The following is a 20,401-nucleotide window of genomic DNA, read 5'->3' on the forward strand; positions in this document are numbered from 1 at the left end:
CCGAGTTCTACAATCCACTGGAAAAATCTGCACTGTGTGCTTAAAGCGCTCCATTTAGACCAGAAATACATCCCATAATACTGAAGCTGTGTAGTTACACTTTCCTGGATTCCACTTCAGCTCACTAATATCACACCACGCCTTGAGGAAGAGAAAACTGCCTGTCATTCCAGCTTAAAGTGTTTACACATTGTCATTTGATTCAGTTTACACAGCACTTCCTGACGTTGAGGAAGATGATAAAGATGAGGGAGGTGGTCCAGGGTAGAGTTAGGGTTAGGGTTAGGGTTAGGGCTCCATCACGTAACCCTAACCCTAACCCTATGAATGTGGGCACATGTAGCCCAAAGGGGATAACCTTGTACTTTCAGTGGCCCTTGGTGATACTGTAGGTGATCTCAGAGTGAGCCTCAGGTATGAAGGCTACTTGCCAGCACCCCTTGGTGAAATTTACATTTACATTTACATTTAGGCATTTGGCAGACGCTCTTATCCAGAGCGACTTACAAAAAGTGCTTTAATGTTTACAACATTGGATACATACTTACACTGGGTTAACTAAGTTAATAACTAAGAACCATTAGTCCAACACAACTGAGTTTTTTTTTTTGTTTTTTTTTTGGGGGGGGAGGGGGGTTAGTCCAAGTACTGGAGAAACAGATGAGTCTTGAGTCGTCGTTTAAAGATAGTCAAAGTCTCTGATGTACGGACATCTAGAGGAAGTTCATTCCACCATCTAGGTGCCAGAACAGAAAAGAGCCTGGATGAATGCCGCCCTCGATCCCTGAGAGATGGTGGGATGAGGCGAGCAGTGCTGGAGGATCGGAGGCAACGTGGTGCAGTGCGTGGTGTAATTAGCGCAGAGAGGTAAGTGGGTGCTGGGCCATTTTTGGCTTTGTAGGCAAGCATCAGTGTTTTGAATTTGATGCGGGCAGCTACAGGAAGCCAGTGCAGGGAGCGGAGGAGTGGGGTGGTGTGGGAGAACTTGGGAAGGTTAAAAACGAGTCGTGCTGCTGCATTCTGGATCAGTTGCAGAGGACGAATCGTGGACAGAGGCAGGCCTGCCAGGAGTGAGTTGCAGTAGTCCAGTCTTGAAATAACAAGGGACTGAACAAGCACCTGAGTAGCCTGTGAAGAAAGAAATGGGCGAATTCTTCTGATATTGTAAAGAAGAAATCGACAAGAGCGAGTAAGGTTAGCGATGTGTGGGGAAAATGACAGATGATTGTCCACGGTTACCCCAAGATTGCGGGCGGTGGTTGAGGGAGTGAAATCCAGAGTGGAACTTAATTTAGCTTGTTCCACAAGGTCATACTTCATACTTATCTGGCCACTGCAGGGGGTAGTTGACCAGGCTCACCCCCCTACCCCGTGGGGACTGTGTGCATGCCCTGCCACTGAGCCCGGGGCTCCTGGGGAAGCAGCAGGAGGACTGTGTCCCCTAGTTAGAGGTCTCTGATCTGGACAGGCCAATTGTATGTCCCGTGTTGCTTAGCTTTGGCCTGTCCCATGTGTCACATTATATTTAGTGTCACTTTAACGATCCACTCCTGACATACTCAACCATGGAGGTGGACAGGAGCTACCCCAGGCTCCCGTTGTGTCTCTTCATTGTGCCTGGAAGGTGAGTGCTTACTGCCCCACTCTGTCCCCTGTCCTGTGTGGTGGTGGGGTGCTGTCCTGGGTGCTGAAAGAAACACTGTTCTTTCAAAACCATTACAGCAGTTGTGTGAGGAGTGTTCAGATTCCTGTGTGACTGGAGCAGTGGCTTTGTGCCACACCCTGCTGCAGTTAAGTTGTTCTCTAAGAAAGAAAGAAGACGTTCTGAGAATGCATCCCAAAGCTAGCCTGCCTGTCTTGGTTCTCTACCCATAATGCATCTCTTAACCTGTGTTTTACCCCAGAGTGATTAAAACACAATAAGCGTTAGATTAGCACTTATCGATCCGTGACCTCTGACCTCCTGGACAGGATAAAGAAACACACCGCTCGGCTATGCTCTGAAGCCCGTCAGCTCTGTTCCTGCAAAAAAAGGGCTGCAGTAACGCTGTGATAATCTTAGCATCTGAAAAAGTGATTTTCAAACACCCTGCATTACTTGGGTTTATTGTGCAAATCTCATTTTCATATCTGAAGCCAGCGGTAACGGGAATAAAAGATCAGATGTGCTCTGATTGAAAACTCTCACGGTGAAACGGCGTGCAGGATTTCACACGCGCCGAGATTATTCCCTCTAATCAAGTGCGTGAGAAACGCGGGTTATCTAAGCGTCCAGGTTATTACCGCGCTGACTGAGCGCTGCCGTCACGAGATAAAGAGAGGAGAAGGCGCATTCAGCAATGGAAGAGAAGAAGTCAGTGTGATACTGAATTAACGAGGGATAAGAATCCGGGAAAAAACAATGACTCACTGCACCACGAAGGCTCGTCTGATTCGTCACCGCAGTCGTCGTCCCGATCGCAGCGCCAGGGCTCGGGGATGCAGCGGCCGTTCTGGCAGGAAAACTGCCCGGGCTGGCACGTCTGAGCTGCAAACAACACATTATATAAACCACACACACACACACACACACACACACACACAGTGTCACACACACTAATCACACTTAATGTGACGTTTCTGTCATCTCACAAAACAGTGCAGAGCTTTTAATAAAGGAGCAACTTAGTGTTTATAGAGTTTAAAGAGTTAAACTGGACACGGCACGATCCTCACACACACACACACCACACACCACACACCACACACACACACACACACACACACACACACACACACAGAAGGTTTCATTATGAGATAAAAGTCTGGAGATTGTCCCAGCACTGAGTCCCAGCATTAGCCTGAGTCAGGAACACACACCGCTGGGGCTTCTGGGAAATCTGTGTTTATTAAAGCACTGTAGTGTGTGTGTGTGTGTGTGTGGTGTGTGTGTGTGTGTGTGGTGTGTGTGTGGTGTGTGTGTGGTGTGTGTGTGGTGTGTGGTGTGTGTGTGTGTGTGTGTGTGGTGTGGTGTGTGTGTGTGAGCCCACGAGTGACTTCGCACCCTAAAACTTCTGATTATGTAATATTTCTCTCCTCACAGTTCTCCAGCAGCTCTGACTCTCACTCAGGTTCATATTAATGCGTCGCTCCACTGCGTCATCGTCTCCATAGTAACAGCTCGTTTACAGGGACGTATAAAGCCTGCGCTTCACTCACACGCACCCGGCGGTGACAGTCAGAGATAGAGCCGAAGCGCGTGTTTATTCAGCCACGCCAGCAGCCCTTTCACTGCGTTAGAGAATTTCTCCATCGCTCACATCGTTACACTCCTCACACACTCAGAGACAGCCGTCTGCCTGGACCAAACTGGGAAAATCACTGATCACTGCTTTCACACAACATGCGTTCAGTCACATCAGCACATCTCCCAGGAACCCTCTCTCTCTCGTCTTATTCATACTTCATACACGTCTGCAGTAACATCAGGAGGATAACACGGAGAAAACCTCAGCAGAGTATTTACAATAAAGTTAAAATGTAATCATCAGCCAGAAGTAAATAGAAGAGAAAGAAGAGGATGAATGCATGGAGAAGAGAACAAGACGGAGAGCAGTGCTCCTTGATGAGATAAGGGCCAGAACTATTGGTCATGCTGTACACCAAGGTCTCTCACTGCGAGAGGTTTAGGGCTGCAGCTGAATCTAAAGCATTCAACAGCTCCATCAATAGCTTCACCTTCCTGCCAACACAACAGGTGAAGTGTGCGTCCCTCACTGATAACTGAACTACAAGGATAAGCCATTATTAAAAATAATAAAATTACTCTGATTATATTAAAACTTTATATGTCTTATCAGCGCTTCTCAAGGGGCAGAAGTATTGAAACGTAATAAAGAAAAAAGGTTGAACAATCGACAGTGCTTGTCACAGTGAGACACTTATTAAACAGCTAAAGCCTAAACTCCAGATTAAACACAGAGGACTGATATCCGACGGCGTCATGATCTCACGGGACAGAGTGACGATGTACGGTATGACTTGAGTCACATGACTTGAGAATGTGAATACCATCAGCACAATAGAAACTGCCAGAGTCCTGGAGAAACATAAAGTACAGATCCAGCAGTTGTGTCCCGAACCCTTTGAGAGTTGAAACAGTAAAAAACGTTAAAAAAGAACTCCAGGTTTTATTTAGCTGTTCAATAACTGGACAGGGAACACACACAGATATTCATAATGTACAGTACTGTTAAACTGCAGAGAGTAATGGAGAAGGAGGCCAGACAAACTGCACATCTTTGTGGAGGAAGCTGGATTCACCCTGGCAAAAAAAAAAAAAAAAAAACTCAGGGGTAGAAATGTGATGGGATAGAGGGCAAGTGTGGACATCTAGAGGGGTATCATCACAATGTGTCCACTGGTGGTTTGATTTGACACACACCACTACAATACAAAAAGGCTAAGTGATATCCTGGATGACCTGCTGGATGATGAGTGCCAGAGGACAGAAGGTGAGGAATAGTTGAAGAAACTCCTCGACCTTTGTTGATGATGTCGCGCTCCACCGCTCTGCTGCAGCCACGCACTGGTTTCCTGCACATCCCTGGGGGTCGGAACTATCCCTGCCTCCACACATTACCTCCTAAAGCCCAAAGGGGAGGTTTTTGTTTTTTCTGCCGGGACACTGAAGGCTTATGAGCACCATCCACATGACCAGTTCTTTTCACTGGATGCGATAAGCGCAGGATGTTGCGACGTTTCTACTGGATTAGGCATTCCAGGATTTACTTTCTGAAATGTTTCACTAGAGAAAACTGAACCTGTAATGTTGATGAAAACTTTGGGCCAAATGCAGAAGGGAAAGAGAGAGAGAGAGAGAGAGAGAAAGAGAGAGAAAGAAAATAACAGATATTGTGCATTTCTGATTCATTCTTCTTGTATACACTTCAGTAAAGTCAGTAAAGTGTTATTCTGTGCTGAAGCACTGATGTATGTGAGAAACCTTCCAAACTTCAAAGACTAAAGATAGAATGTCTGAAAGTAAGTGACAGTGTGTGCTTTCTATTCAATTCAATTTAAATAAAAAATTTCATTTTATTTAATCCTTAGTGACGCAAAGCAGCTTTACACAATTAAAAGGAAATTATTTAAGTGTGTATGAGATGTGAGTGTGTGTGAATCAGAATGATCAGATCGTCCCTGATGAACGAGCCGAGTGTGACGGTGCTGAGGGGAAAAACTCCCTGAGATGGTAATAGGAAGAAACCTTGAGAGGAACCAGACTCACCAGGGAACCCATCCTCATCTGGGTGATAACGGATTGCAGGGATTGATCTGAACTCATACTGTGTGTTAACGTTAACGTATCACTATATACCAGGCATTACTATATACCGAGTGACAGTTTTATCTGGACCCTGATGCTTTTCTGAGAAACTAGATTACATACCAGTAATCTGGCATTTTCCCCCTGAGGTGGGCGTGGCTTTACACATCACTCAACAGATCCAATAGTTTACTGTGTCCAGTGTGTGGTAAAGAATTAAACAAAAGCGCAACACATTATGGCTTACACCAAAAAAATGTAAGTGGGCTATAAAAATGACCTATTTATGAAGAATGTACAGATCAATGCATGTTTATTCCTCCTGCGGGAAGTTTAAAACCAGTTTGTCTTATACGTTCAGAAACCGTGGCGATAATACAAGTCAGTAATGTGATGTGCCACTATGAGATAAAACACGGGTCATTAGAGCAAACACATCCACCGCAGTCTCAGGTGAGGACGCGTATAATATCTGAACTGAGAGCAACACTGTAAGCATTTCACTGCATATCATCCTGTATATGTAACAAATACAATTATAATCTGTGACAGAGCAACCAGTGCTTTAAAATCATCTCCAGCCCAGCAGCATGCAGATGAAGGTTTACTAAAGACTGATTAAAGATAATGTTAATGATTTACAATAATTGAGATCGTTAATAGTTATTGAAAAATGACAACATATATTATTGGAATGCTATTGGAATACATTTTATATCGTTCATTTTATTATAGACTTACAGTGGCTGCGTATATAAAGATCTGAATCCTAACACAAACAGGAAATTCAGAGCTCGGCTCAAGGAAAAGTTTATTGACTGGACCTTCTTAAATTTTAATTCAGGACCCCAGTGATGGACTGTAATGTAACTGTATAGAGCGGATCACGTGAAACTGAGACTGGATGATAGTGTGGTGTGGGATAAGAGGAATAAAATCCTCAGCAACTGACAACTTGTTTCATGTCACAGGACATGGATAAAAATTATTTTTAAACTGTAATTAAAATGTAATTATTACAATATTTTAACTTTTTTTTTTACAAATGTTTTCCTTTTATTTATTTTTCTCTTTCCATGTTTATTTTTCTTTTGCTTTCTTACTTTATTTTTTAATTCTTTCTTTCCTTCTTCTATTTTGTTTTTATTTCTTCTTCAATCATCTGCCCAACATTCCTTCAGTTTATTACTTCTTTCTTTCATTCTTTCATTCTTTATTTTTTCTTCATTACCTTCTGTGTTTCTTGCTTTTCTTTTTTTCCTTCATTTTTTTTCCCTTCCATTCTGTATGTCTCTCTTTTCTCCTTTCTTCCCCTGTAAGGTCACGGGAATTCCTTGAGGAACCGCAGATCTAATGTTTTTAGAGGAAAATATTCTGATAAAGATTTTTTTTTTTAGCAAATCAATTAAATGTCTTATGAACGTTCAGCTTAAAATGTCAAGCCATAAAAAATCGAACGGCCAAGCTGACGGTTATTAAGTGCACTGCATACAATATTATAAACAGTGTACAGTACATACACACACACACACACACACACACACACACACACACACACACTACTGACATAATCTAACTTTTCGAAGGCTGCGTCACAGTGAGCTGTGTCTTTCTGTCTGATTGGTAAATATGGGAAATGATGTTAATGTGTTTTAATTCTTCTAAACTGTTAAACAGGATGTTTTCCTGGAGATAAGACTGGGTCTTTTTCTTCTGGTCATCAGGTCAGAGTGCAGATCAGACAGAAGTGTGGAAATGAGAAGGAGGTAGTCAGGACCGTCAGGCAGTCCAGGAAACTGTCCCGGTTTCATGTAACAAACCCAGCGTGAACTACCTGCAGTGTCTCGTCACGCTGAGCTGAACGAAGTGGAAGGATCTGGAACAGGAAACAGCACGGTACAGCACACAGAAGTAACACACACACACACACACACACACACACACACACACACTGTGGACAGGAGGGATAAATACTGAGAGGAAATCTCACTTAGATAGAATAGAGGGACAGAGGTGGAAAGGAAAGGAAGAGGACTATCACTCGTGTGTGCGCTGAATCACAGACAGGTAATAAGTTCTGCTCCTGATTGACAACCGCTAAGAATCTCACCCGAGTTTGCAGCGAAGCAGCTGAGATTGGAAAACACTCCAACTTAGATTTAATCTTATGGTCAAAGTGCTGTGTGCTCTGGATATAACAGCTAACAGAGACGCGGGTTAGCGAAAAAATAACAACACATACAAACACCAGAGGCTGAAGGACACACAGGAGTAGTGGTGAGAGGGGTCACATGACACGTGTCCTCAGTCACAGGTCCAATCTGTAGGACTCCGCAGGTTTGTCTCTGGTGTTTACTGTTTGTTTATCATGTCTGTTGTTTTACTGTTTATCATGTCTGTTGTTTTAGTGTTTATCATGTCTGTTGTTTTAGTGTTTCTTTATCGTGTCTGTTGTGTTAATTGTTGGTTTTTGTCTGTTGTGTTTACTGTTTGTTTATCATGTCCGTTGTGTTTACTGTTTGTTTATCATGTCCATTGTGTTTATTGCTTGTTTTTTTGTGTCTCTTGTGTTTACTGTTTGTTTATCATGTCTGTTGTTTTACTGTTTCTTTATCGTGTCTGTTGTTTTACTGTTACTTTATCATGTCTGTTGTGTTAATTGTTTGTTTTTGTCTGTTGTGTTTACTGTTTGTTTATCATGTCCGTTGTGTTTATTGCTTGTTTTTATTCGCGTCTTGTGTTAACTGTTTGTTTTTTCGGTCTTGTGTTTACTGTTTATTTAGAATGACTGTTTGTGTTTACTGTTTGTTCAGCCTCTGTTAAGTTGATGTTCACGCTAATGTGCATGTTCATGCTAACTTCCTGTGTCTCTTCCTGTTCACTCAGTTTCAGTAAAGATCTACTAAAGATCTAAAGTTCTACTTTAGTCACACCTTTGGCACTAGACAGATGGACAGACTTGTCTTCTAGCAGAGAGCTTCTGGAGTCTGGGTTCTGATTGGTCAAAAGGAGTGGGTAGATGTTTCCTCTTGCATGTAAAAGCCCGAGGGTGCTCCTGTGATCTCTTCACTGATATCAATAGGTGTTAGAGTTTTGGTTCTTGTGTTGTTTGAGAGACGGGGATTTGAAGCTGTGAGATTTAAGTTTCAGTTGCGGTTACTCTTGTTAAGTTTCATCTGTCTATTTGAAAAACCGAGCACAGGATGGCAGTTTTCTCCAAAGTGGTTTAAAAGTGTTTTTCCGAGTGTGTCCGCTCTACAAACCCCACTGAAGTCTGAGCAGTGATGACTGCACTGATTCCAGGGCCATATTTAAAAGGGTAAATTATTTTTGGTCGATATGAGTTTTTTTAAGACATCATGCCGTCTTGTATTTCGATTGGACAAAAAATGAGTGAGCTTGTGGGTAAGGGGCCGTGTTTCAGCACAGGTACCAAAAGTACCCTCATAACTAACAAACAGTGCGTTTTGTGCCGAGGTTAAGACCCCACCATCACGCTCAGGAGATCTGGCAGAACGTTTCATGGTTAGGGTTAAGCGCGTCTTCTTCCTGAATCGGACAAAAATACAGGAATTTTGGGGAAACTGTCTGTCAGATTAATTAGAGAAGTGATAGCGAGACGTTTCCCGAGGGCCGTACTAATAATAACACATTCCATTTATGGGACAGAGTTCTAACACTCAGAGTGGCTGTTCACACTGGGATATTGTACTTTAATAAAATCATACGGAGCTATCGCTGAATCTCTAGCTGTACTGTAACACATTTCAGCCGCACTGTCCCGCCCTCAAGAGTCCTCTAGTCACGAACGAGGCAGGAGTTGTTCAGACACCAGACAACAATCTCCTCCACATAGAGCTGGCAGCTGATGTGATGTGAACCGGCTGAAACTCGGAGGTGTTCCCTGTGGAGGCGGCTGGAGAGGATTTGTAGCTATTTTCCTTCCCATCCTGATGAAATGGAGGGGAGTGTGTGGCTGAGCTTTAAACAGAAAACTCTCAGAGGCAGCTGAGTGAAGTGAAGAGAACAGACTCCTGCTGGGATGTGAGATGAACGACAGACATGAGGAACAATCAGACTGCAGGACACCTGGACACCAGGTAGAGCTGCCGAGGCTTTGAACAGACTGCAGAGGAATAGATGGAGAACGAGAGCCTGCACTAAATCACCCTGACCACATGTTCACCCTGATCATAGCGACATCAGGCGAATCCTAGTCAGTGGATCAAACATGCTGACGTGATTTAAAGCGCATGAGATCGAATACACAAATGAAAGTAAAAACCCTCAGGCTCTGACTGCTGTGACGTTCATTATTCTCATTTGTTATTGCATTAATTAATAAACTTTTATCATTCATTTCTAGTAAACACTTCTCTAAGCTTTAGAACAGTTCTAGTCTAGTGTAGAGATAACCCCGCCCCCTTTATTCTGTAGGTGTGTATGTTACCGAGTTAGTGACACTGCCTGAGGAACACTAATTTAAAAGTACTCTTTCTCTCTCTCTCCCTCTCCCTCTCTTCTCTCTCGCTGGATAATCGATTACACCGACCTTTCGTTTCAGCTTTTATTCCTCAGATAAGATTAGAGTAGAATATTTTATTGTCCCAAAAGGAGAGGTGTGTCCAGACTATCTAAATTTAATCGATTAACACCTATGGGTTAGATGCCGACATTTGTCTGAAACCTTTTATCGTGTGTCCGGCTACACTCAGCCCAGGGAAATGAATCTAAAGCCGCAAAGCCGAAGAGCAAAATAAACGCAGCCCCGCAGCCGGGCTATTGATCCTGAGGATTACAGCTTTAGACACATTAGATATTAAAGCTAAAGGAAATGGATGTGACGCTCTTTATCTCCCACTGCTGTCCATCTCTCTCTCTCTCTCTCTCTCTCTCTCTCCGATTGAAATTCCCACTACTCCCTGCACCCCAGAATCAGAGGCACGGTGTACTACACTAAATATAGAACAGCCGAGAACAACTGCAGCAGTCTTAGTCCTCAACTACACACTCTTACAACTTAACATTCTCTAACTCCAGTGGACGGTGACACACTCGCTAACACACTCGCTAACACACTCGCTAAAACACTCGCTAACACACTCCCTAACACACTCCCTAACACACTCCCTAACACACCGGGTCACACACTTGGTCACACACCTGGGCACACACCTGGGTACACGCCTGATCACACACCCTGACACACACCCGGGCACACACCTGGGTACACGCCTGATCACACACCCTGACACACACCTGGTCAAGGAACAAAATGCGGTGTGTTTAGTAATTGCATCCAGTCACATAAGCACTCTCACACAGCCACACACACACACACACACACACACACACACACACACACTCTCTCACTCTCTCACTCTCTCATAACGCAGTGAGAAAGTGATGATAGTAAAAGAAAGTAAAAATTAAAATAGTGAATATGGAGGGAGGCCACCAGCACTTTTTAAAATCTCCCAACACACACGCACACACACACACACACACACACACACACACACTGATGTGAAACCGATTTTATGTCCCGGTTGTGCGTGTGTGATGAATTACGCTGGCAAGCATGAAGCTATTTTACACACAGGACTGCAACAACAGGGGAAATTATACTGAACTGTCAGTGAGGAACATCACTCTCTCTCTCTCTCTCTCTCTCTCTGTAAAGTCTCTCAGAGGCAGAACATCTCCATTTAGGACGAAGCTCTGGAGCAGAGCTGCACAGGGGGAGAGGGGTACAGGCACGGAAAGAGGCGTTTTTGTGCCGTATATTTATAAACACCAGTTTATAACCAGCTGTGCACTTCAGGAGGAAATACTGCTGGGGGGAGAGAACAGAGAGAGAGAGAGGGAGAGAGAGAGAGAGAGAGAGAGAGGAAAAAAAGAAAGAAAAAAGAAAAATGAAAGAAAGAAAGTAAGAAAGTAAAATGAAATTACACATGTATAAGAAAGAAAGGAGCCAAAGAAAAACTGTAAAGTAACGAGTGTGAGACGAGGCTGCTGATTGGTGGGCTGAACCAATGATGATTGCCCCTCCTCAGTGTGTCTCAGGGGGAGTGAGGAGTGCTGTGAGGGCGAGTCACCTGCGCAGGTGAGGTCAGACTCGTCGTCGTTGTTGCCGCAGTCGTCAGCTCCGTCACAGAGCCACTTCTTCGGGATGCAGCGGCTGTTCCGGCACTTGAACTGATCCAGAGGGCAGCTGCGATTCGCTAAGGAGGAACACGCCTTTACTAACAGGAACAACAACCTCCGTGTGTGTGTGTGTGTGTGTGTGTGTGGAGTAACGTACAGCAGAGTTGTGCTTCTTCATCACTTCCATCTGAACAGTCCTCATCTCCATCACAGCGCCACAGGAGCTGAATACAGCGCTGATTCCTGCACAGAAACTCATCAGGACCGCACTGCTTCCTGTCTGACGACACTGCTGAGGCTGAGAGAGAGAGAGAGCGCGCGCACACACACACACACACACACACACAATATAGAAGTTTATGGTGAGCTACTATTAACACTTTCAATCATCAGCAGCTTTTTCCCCATAAACCAACAAACACATAAATGAAATGAACTTGTCCTGACGCTGGTTGAGATCTTCACTCTACTCCAGACGGTGTAAATGCTGCGGTTCTCCACTTTGAGGTGTGTTTACTTAGGAGACCAAAAGACAGAACCCCCCGGTGAAACAGTCTATCTGTGCCAGACATCTCTGCTGCCTGTGGCTTCACTCGAAGCTTCGAGATCTGAACATGTGACAGCCTGTCAGTGTCATGACATCATAAAGCCCACTGGCCTATCAGGTGTCAGTATGCAAATGCGAGCCATGCTACAGGACACAGAGCCAGGGGTTAAAGCCGTGAGAGACACGGCAACGACAGAACTCTCCACCTTTACCGCTAGTGAAAGTCGCTTACCGCTAGCGCGGATACGCGACTGGATGCGGAGTTCGATTTCCCGACCTCTTATCTGTTTTTTATTAACCTTCTCCTCCATGTTGCGATGCTGCTGAAATTAACAAGCTGAATTTAAGTTTTCCTCCTGCCGCCTGTCCAGACTCTCCAGCAGAAATAACCTGCATTAACTCACACTCCGTCTGAGAGAAGGTAATGTACGGTTACGCTAGTTCTCACGAAGCTCCACACCATGGAAACGTATCCTCACAGGTACCACAGCAGCACTTAACGTCCAATTATCTGCCTTAATGATGGACTTTAATGGTGTTACGTGACTTTTAAAGGTACACAGTCTTCTCTCTGTCCTATGACTGCACTCGATGTTCATACACTGTCTCCTTCTTTTATTTCTTCTCCACTCTCTCCTCTCTCTCTCTCTTTCTCCTCTCTAGCTGAGAGCACGCTCGCACCCTGTGCTTTGGAGCTTCTTACATTTTGTTCTTCTGTTTTTGCATATTTGATCTGAGCTCATATATGTGTTTACAATCGATCAGGCTGTGAGTGGCAGCAGGTCCTATCGATCAGTGCGCCTACACGCACACACACACACACACACACACACGTCCTTAGTTTTGCTCAGCTAACCTCCCACTAACCCTGAAGGAGTGGTGATGGATTTCGGATTCCTGAAGGTAAACAGCCCCAGAAGCAGCAGGACAGAAGAATACTTTATTATTTATCCACATGCTGCACATCCTGACGTTCTGAAGATCTCCAGCTTTTTCCCCGCAGGCCGTCAGACTCAGTGTTTAAGCAGCAAGATCACGTAGCTCATAGACAATCTATCCCCTTTCCTGGATGATGAGGAAAGGCGGTCCAGATAACAACTTCTAAAACACCACGACTGCACCTTGTGTTTCCATAGCAACTGGTCAACAAGGCCACGGAGAGGAACTGCGGGCCTGAAGGGCTCTTCAATTAATTACTGACTCACAAATGTGTGAATGTAAAACTCCCAGGATGTTTTAATATCAAACATCTTCACACACAGAGGGATTTCCAGAATTGTAAAACGTTTTAAAACAATCAGAACTCAGTCTAATGAGGAAGATTACATGTAATAATATAACACTGAGTCAGAAACTATCCGCACTTAGTGTGCTTCTGTCTCCCCAATCACTGCTGTGCAGGTGTGTGTGTGTGTGTGTGTGTGTGTGTGTGTGTGTATGTGTGTGTGAGAGAGAGAGAAAGTGTTACATCAGTACATTTGTAACTGCGGTGCGAACAACACTGGACGCCCCACAGGTGATTTACACGGAAGAAGAGCAGCGTGCAGTCATTCGTTTTTTGTTTGTTTGTTTGTTTGTTTGTGTTTTTGTGGTCTGAGGGTGAACCTGGTGCAGAAGAGTATAAACAGAAAAGTTTGGAGATCTGTAAACTAAATTTGTGCTGATACTGTAAAGAAGGTGAAAGTGTCTTATAGAGAATCATTAGAGAGACACGGATTCATCACTACGAGTCTGGAACGGAAACATCCTCAATCACAGGCCGGAAAAAACTTCAAAAGTCGACCAACAGCTGGAAAACTCATCTACGGGCCAGAAGTATTGGAACATTATCAGGAAAAACGTTCAACAATCAACAGTGCTCGTTACAGTGAGGCGCTTATTGAAGAGCTGAAGACTAAACTTCAGATTAAACCCAGGGGACTGATATCCGAGGGCGACGTGATCTCACGTGACGATGCAGGTCCACACACTTCTGCTCCACACTGTGGACACTCTGAGGTGTTTAAGTGTCCTCCCTATAGTCCTGATCTCACTCCATCAGACTTTCACCTGTTCGGTCCCCTGAAAGCAGAACTACGAGGACGAAGACTCACTTCTGATGAAGAACTGAAGACAGCGGTGCATCCGTGACTCACAGCTCAGAATAAATATTTTAATGAGGGAATACGAAAGATTGTCGACAAGATTGTGAAGTGGATTGAAAAGCAAAGAGGTCATGCCGGGACATGAGGTGTTTTTCTTTTTTAAAAGTTAATTAAAATGTATTCTACAGACAGAGTGCGGATAATTTTTGACTCACCCTCGTCTGTGCCTTACCCGAGCAGGTCAGGTTGTCTTTAAGCAGGTGGTGGTCGTCTGCACACGCACACACACGGCCACCAGGTACAGCGAGACACAGGGCGGACGCGCCGCAACCACCGCGCTGCAGCACACACGCGTTATTACCTACACACACACACACACACACACACACAGGGAGAAGATGAAATATAGATTAGTTTATATGAAATAAAGTAATACATTTCTGTAACTCGGTATTATTAGAGTGTAAAGTCAGTAATGTGTGTTTATGGAATTCAGTCGGATGTTTGTAAACATATTGTTTTATGCGTCTCACTGCTGTCTGGTCACATTCACACCCGCAGCCGTTTCTCATCCTCTCTTAGCCTCCAGCACTTTAAGGCCTTCTCCACATTTTAGTCGCATTAGCCGCGGCGTTCGGCTAATCCAATATCAGCAGCAGGAGCACGTGACTCCGGAACATCGCGACGTGACTCGACTACCTGTGTACGGATATTTACTGTATTTTATCTCCAAGGCAATTTCAGCCCCACGCTTTCTGCTGGAATAACGATCTCAGGAGTGAAACAGGAGAGAAACAGGAGGAGATGGTGAGAAGGTGCACAGATTAGGACACACACGGCCGTCATTGAGCCATTTCCACACCCCATTACACTGTTTATCTGTTTCTCTCTCAGCCCTGAGTGTTCAATTCACCTGTTAGAGCTCGGGCTTCACAGTTCATTACTCACTAACAACACCGCGTATCCCCAAAAACACACGGCCCACACAGAAGGAGGGAGCGAGGGAGAACAGTTACCGCCGCTCTAAACCAAACACTATTTATCTAATTATATCTGACCTCTTACTATAAGGACATAATGCACAAAAATTACACAGCTCTGTGACTGTGACTCCTGGCTCGCTCGTTTTGGGTCTGATGGTAAAATGAGATGAGGGCCGTTCAACAGCCTGGAAATCTCTGCTACTCTGGAAGAAAAAAAATCATGTCCATCAAAAATATGTAACCTCTTCAAAACTACTTCTAACTCCAACTCCAAATTCTCTCCATGGAAAACAATTGGGGTTCTACAGTGTGGAGACAGTGATTCAGCAAACAGTACCGTCGGCTCTCCTGTGAATCACCAGTTTTGCACAAACTTATATCACAACCTTTACCGGGGTCTTCTGACTGTTCCAAAAAATTGAATAAAAAATGAGGAAGATTGCTCAAACTGTTGGGGAGTTATGATGGTTCGTTAAGTATCTGACACAAACCAAAATTCACAGAGGAATAAAATGACTTTATTTGACAGATGTTTTTTGACTAAAAAATGAACAGTCAATCCTTGCACCCGCATTTCACAATTTCTCCAGGAACTGTTTCTAGTTAAAAGATAATGTTGTGTGAAGTGATCCAAACAAGAACCCCAGCACTGGGTGGCTGCTGTAGTTTGATTGTAACAACATCAAAGTCGATACAAGGTCAGAACAATGTTGTTTTAAGAAGATAGAATGACTTATACATAAACAACCCAAACATAACATTGCACATACAGCCTCGAAACAACGTGGCTAACCTGAATCTGGAGCGTTGATGCTAATAAACATCTACTCACTGAGCTCTTCCACGCTCCCTTAAGTTTCTAACAAGGTTCAGAATTTTGATCGGCGATCGGTCCGCACCCAACAGCCAACGTCGCCTCCCTGTTCCATTTTCGTCCAGGAATATTACCATGAGGTCGGTCTTAGCTCACAACCTACTCTACTGTCATGTCACTGTTATGAACACGCTTAAGCATGCCCCCTAGTGGTCCAAACACATGCTCGCTCTCACTGCACTGACCGAGTCAGAGTCCCTCTCAGGCCATCGATTCAGTTTTCATTTGATTCTAAGTTTGTTTTTGCAACATTGTGTTTAATTCAACGTTATTCCATCATCATCATCATAAGCATCCTATACTCTACACTGGTCCAACATCATTTCACCAAAGTCATCCTAAAGTTACCACAAACACACATTCCTGCTGAGACAGAACTTCACAGTCCATGAATTTTCCACCCAGAAGATCCTGGTCCACCTGACATGACTAAGTGCTTGGACTTGGATGATGTAATCACTTTGGTAATGATACCATCATAATAAAAGCCTTAGATCCCCTGGATACACTCCACAGCTCCCACTTTGAGAAGCACCGGTGCAGACTGGTCTTTTTTCATGCAGGATAATTTTAACTGAAAATTGCTTATTAAAAACTTTCTTTCCCCATTTTGCTTTTTCTGCTCGTTTAGGTTTTGCAGAACCATTTGAAACATTTGAGTGGTTTTGTGACCAATTTCATTTTCATTTATTATAAGGAAGCTGTTAATACTGTACATCACACACAAAGGGGCGGGGCATCAGTCCTGTCCAAATCCAGCTGACTCTGAGCACCAGGAACTTCCCTGACCTGAGGTTAGGGCGCTACGTAAAGCCGTTAGCCACATGTTAAGCCCCGCCTCTTAATCATTCCTAACCAATCACAGATGGTTCTGGCCTGAGGCTGGCTCTGATTGGTTGGCAGCTGCTGTACTTGAGTTAAAGTGAGAGTGCTGGTTAAGGTCTCACCTGTGTGTTTCATCAGTGTACACAGTGTGTGTGTGTGTGTGTGTGTGTGTGTGTGTGTGTGTGAGTGTGTGTGTGTGTGGTTACTCTGTGTGTGTGTGTGTGTGTGAGTGTGTGAGTGTGTGTGTGTGTGGTTACTCTGTGTGTGTGTGTGTGTGTGAGTGTGTGTGTGAGTGTGTGTGTGGTTACTCTGTGTGTGTGTGTGTGTGTGTGTGTGTGTGTGTGTGTGTGTGTGTGTGTGTGTGTGTGTGTGTGTGTGTGAGTGTGTGTGTGTGTGGTTACTCTGTGTGTGTGTGTGTGTGTGTGTGTGAGTGTGTGTGTGGTTACTCTGTGTGTGTGTGTGTGTGTGTGAGTGTGTGTGTGTGAGTGTGTGTGTGTGTGTGTGTACAGTATGTGGTTACTCAGTGTGTGTGTGTGTGTGTGTGTGACTGTGTGTGTGTGTGTGGTTACTCTGTGTGTGGTTACTCAATGTGTGTGTGTGTGGTTACTCAATGTGTGTGTGTGTGTGTGTGTGTGTGTGTGTGGTTACTCTGTGTGTGTGTGTGTACAGTATGTGGTTACTCCGTGTGTGTGTGTGTGTGTGTGTGTGTGTGTGTGTGTGTGTGGTTACTCCGTGTGTGTGTGTGTGTGTGTGTGTGTGTGTGTGGTTACTCTGTGTGTGTGTGTGTGTGTGTGTGTGTGTGTGTGGTTACTCTGTGTGTGTGTGTGTGTGTGTGTGTGTGTGTGTGTGTGTGTGTGTGTGACGCGCAGTGCTCTGTACAGATGCTGTGTGTCTCTGTGCTCCTGACCCTTAGACAGGGTGATGTTCTCTCTCTTACACACAACCTTCACTTCATCATCACACACAGCTCGGGGTGTAACTAGTGCTGACTGATGAGTGTCTCAGTAACACACACACACACACACACACACACACACACACACACACACACAGAATTTCTGCCTTGTTAATTCGAGTTCACACTGAAAGTCTGATGCAGAAGCTCTTACTCCTGGTGGGGCGCTCATACTTCTGCACCATCAGTGTTATTACTGTGAGCTTCATCTCTCCAACCAAACGTCAGTAATAGTGTCTCTGGTGTGTGTGTGTGTGTGTGTGTGTGTGTGTGCTGTATGTAAATGAATTAAACACTCGTTAATATAATTAGTGATGACGAACCTTTCTGTTTCTTTGGATCGTAAACCTGGAGTCCGAACAGCGGCGCCGTTTCCTGTCTCAGCCTCCAGACGTCACCCGATGAAACATCCAGCCGGAAAATCGAGGCGTTCACATGGTCCATCCAGAAGACGTATCTGTCGTAGTGCGAGACTCCGAACGGGTTCTCCAGCTCTCTCCCCACATACAGCACCTTACAACAGAGCAGGACACACGGCGCTCCGTCAGGGGGCGTGTCCCCGTACACACACACAACACAGGGGGAGGAGTAACACACTCCAGACGGGCCACGGCGAGGTGGTGTGACACAGACTGATCCAGAACACAGGAGTGTGTTACTCGTCTAACAGCACGCACACCGTGAGCTAACACACTCTATAAGTTTATACCACAGTGTATCAGCCTGAATAAGACTGGACTCCTAAAATAGATATAAACTCGTTATTCTGACTGAAATCGTATTAAATCAGACGTCTCAGAGTCAGACTCGCTCCAAGACAATGCAGCCGGGAGCCGAGCTGCTCCTGCACTCAGTCAGACAATCGGTCTAGACGCTCTGCACATTCTCCACAGGGCTGCCCAGGGCTTTGACACACAGAACACACATCAGCAGAAGAAGCTGCTAACAATACGGCGGCTCGTCTGCCTTCAGAATGAACTGTAACCACACGCTTATTTTTCTGTCGAGCGTTTTGGTGTGTTAGCGCCACCTATCGTAGTCAGACCTACAAACAACTAACCTCATCTCCACGTAACTGTGCATTTAAACATTAAAGAAACGATTCAGATACATCTTTCAATTCTTTTTCTTGATCTTTATTTATCGTCACACTGACTCCAAAATCGATTTTTTTATTTTTTATGTACATTTTTTGCACTTGAGAAGGTGTAGTGCTGCAGTTCCTCTCTAATCCTACAGGTGGTGCACTCTGAACTATTCACACACAGACAATCAGCGCAGCATCCCATGTGGTAGGAGTGAATTATCAGCTGAGCTTGTTTAATATCAAATCAGGATTTTTATGAAATTGTGATGGACACAGAGTGTTTGATTAACTACTGAACAGCAGGTTGTTGTTTCTTTTAAAGGTTTAGAGTTCCTGCAGAAGAACATCGGAGACACGAGTCCGTTCCTGTTCTCACTTCACCTATAGCAGTAACAAATACTGCTTCTATAACGCTCCCTCTCTCCCTGTCTCTCTCTCTCTCTCTCTCTGAATGTCTTCACTTAGCACACAAGCACTGACACGTCACACTTTTTACACCAATGTAAAATAAACATCTACTGAACTTCACACTTCAAACAGCACTAATTTAACTTCATTAAACATGTTTTAAATGTTTATTATTAATCTGTAAACATTCCTCTGAATAAACCAGAACCGTTACTATGGAAACGATAAGGTTAATAAAACAAGCACATTGATATAAACCTGTCGCTCATGCGCTCCTCAAACATGACACACACCTTCTGACCGATCAGGGAGGAGAACTCGACTGCACATGGCTCTAAAATAAAGCGGAGAAGCTCCGCATCGTCTTCATGAGACGTCAAACATGTCAGGATTTAATTCAATAAAAACCTGTTTTAATTCATTCTGCACTATTACACCAGATAAAGCCGCATCTCGCTCGGCTTGTAAGACATGTCAGTGTGTGTGTGTGTGTGTGTGTGTGTGTGTGTTTTACAAACCAAGCAAGATGCGGCTTAATCTGGTGTAATAGTGCAGAATGAATTAAAACAGGTTTTTATGCATACCGATAATTTATAAAACTTTAATCTGTGACTATTTTTACTGATTGTTTAATTACACTTGTGCAATTGAAGCTGTTTTTCCTTTAATTTTTTAATTTTTTTTTTTAGGGAAGCGACTTTTTACAGATTCACACATTAGACAGCTTCAGGCAAAAAAACTTCCAAAATTCATGTATGTTTAATAAACTCACACCTGCACCTCATTAATCCTGACAGAGGTGTGAAGAAATCTCCTTCAAAACAAGGGGTGTTCGAGTCAAACTGGGACTTTTGATTGTACAGAATAAACAAACACAGTTCTGAGAGTAAACACTCCCTTTATGTCTCTACATAAACCCTGATACACTAATGCACTTATCCCAGTGTGTCACTAGAGCTTGGACACCATCAAGGTAGAAAGTTCTCTCAGTCCGCCGGAGACATGATCGGACTATCTGTCTGATTCATGTCTGAAACGCCGGCCTCCCAGGAACTCCCTGTGTAAATGTCTTGGAGCGAGGTCAGGACTGTATGGGGGCGTGGCGATAACTCCCAGCTCCTGTAGTGTGTGAGTGGTGTTGGTGAATGAGTGTGTGTACAGTTCACACACACAGATGCGTCAT

The 20,401-nt window shown here is 44.2% G+C and overlaps 1 protein-coding gene across 1 annotated transcript in view; it reads right to left on the reverse strand.

Annotated features, from left to right (window-relative positions):
- The window catches only part of LOC128519304 (low-density lipoprotein receptor-related protein 1B-like), a gene marked incomplete at its 5' end in the record, with an annotated part of 288,531 nt that overhangs the window by 197,490 nt on the left and 70,640 nt on the right, over positions 1 to 20,401 (reverse strand). Inside the window, 5 exons of the mRNA XM_053492987.1 lie at positions 2,411 to 2,527; positions 11,407 to 11,532; positions 11,613 to 11,753; positions 14,319 to 14,447; positions 18,047 to 18,236. Coding sequence (XP_053348962.1) covers positions 2,411 to 2,527; positions 11,407 to 11,532; positions 11,613 to 11,753; positions 14,319 to 14,447; positions 18,047 to 18,236 — 703 coding nt within the window. The remainder of the gene's footprint in view (positions 1 to 2,410; positions 2,528 to 11,406; positions 11,533 to 11,612; positions 11,754 to 14,318; positions 14,448 to 18,046; positions 18,237 to 20,401) is intronic.

This window comes from Clarias gariepinus, chromosome 3 (genome assembly GCF_024256425.1).
Source record: "Clarias gariepinus isolate MV-2021 ecotype Netherlands chromosome 3, CGAR_prim_01v2, whole genome shotgun sequence".
NCBI classification, from domain to species: domain Eukaryota; kingdom Metazoa; phylum Chordata; class Actinopteri; order Siluriformes; family Clariidae; genus Clarias; species Clarias gariepinus.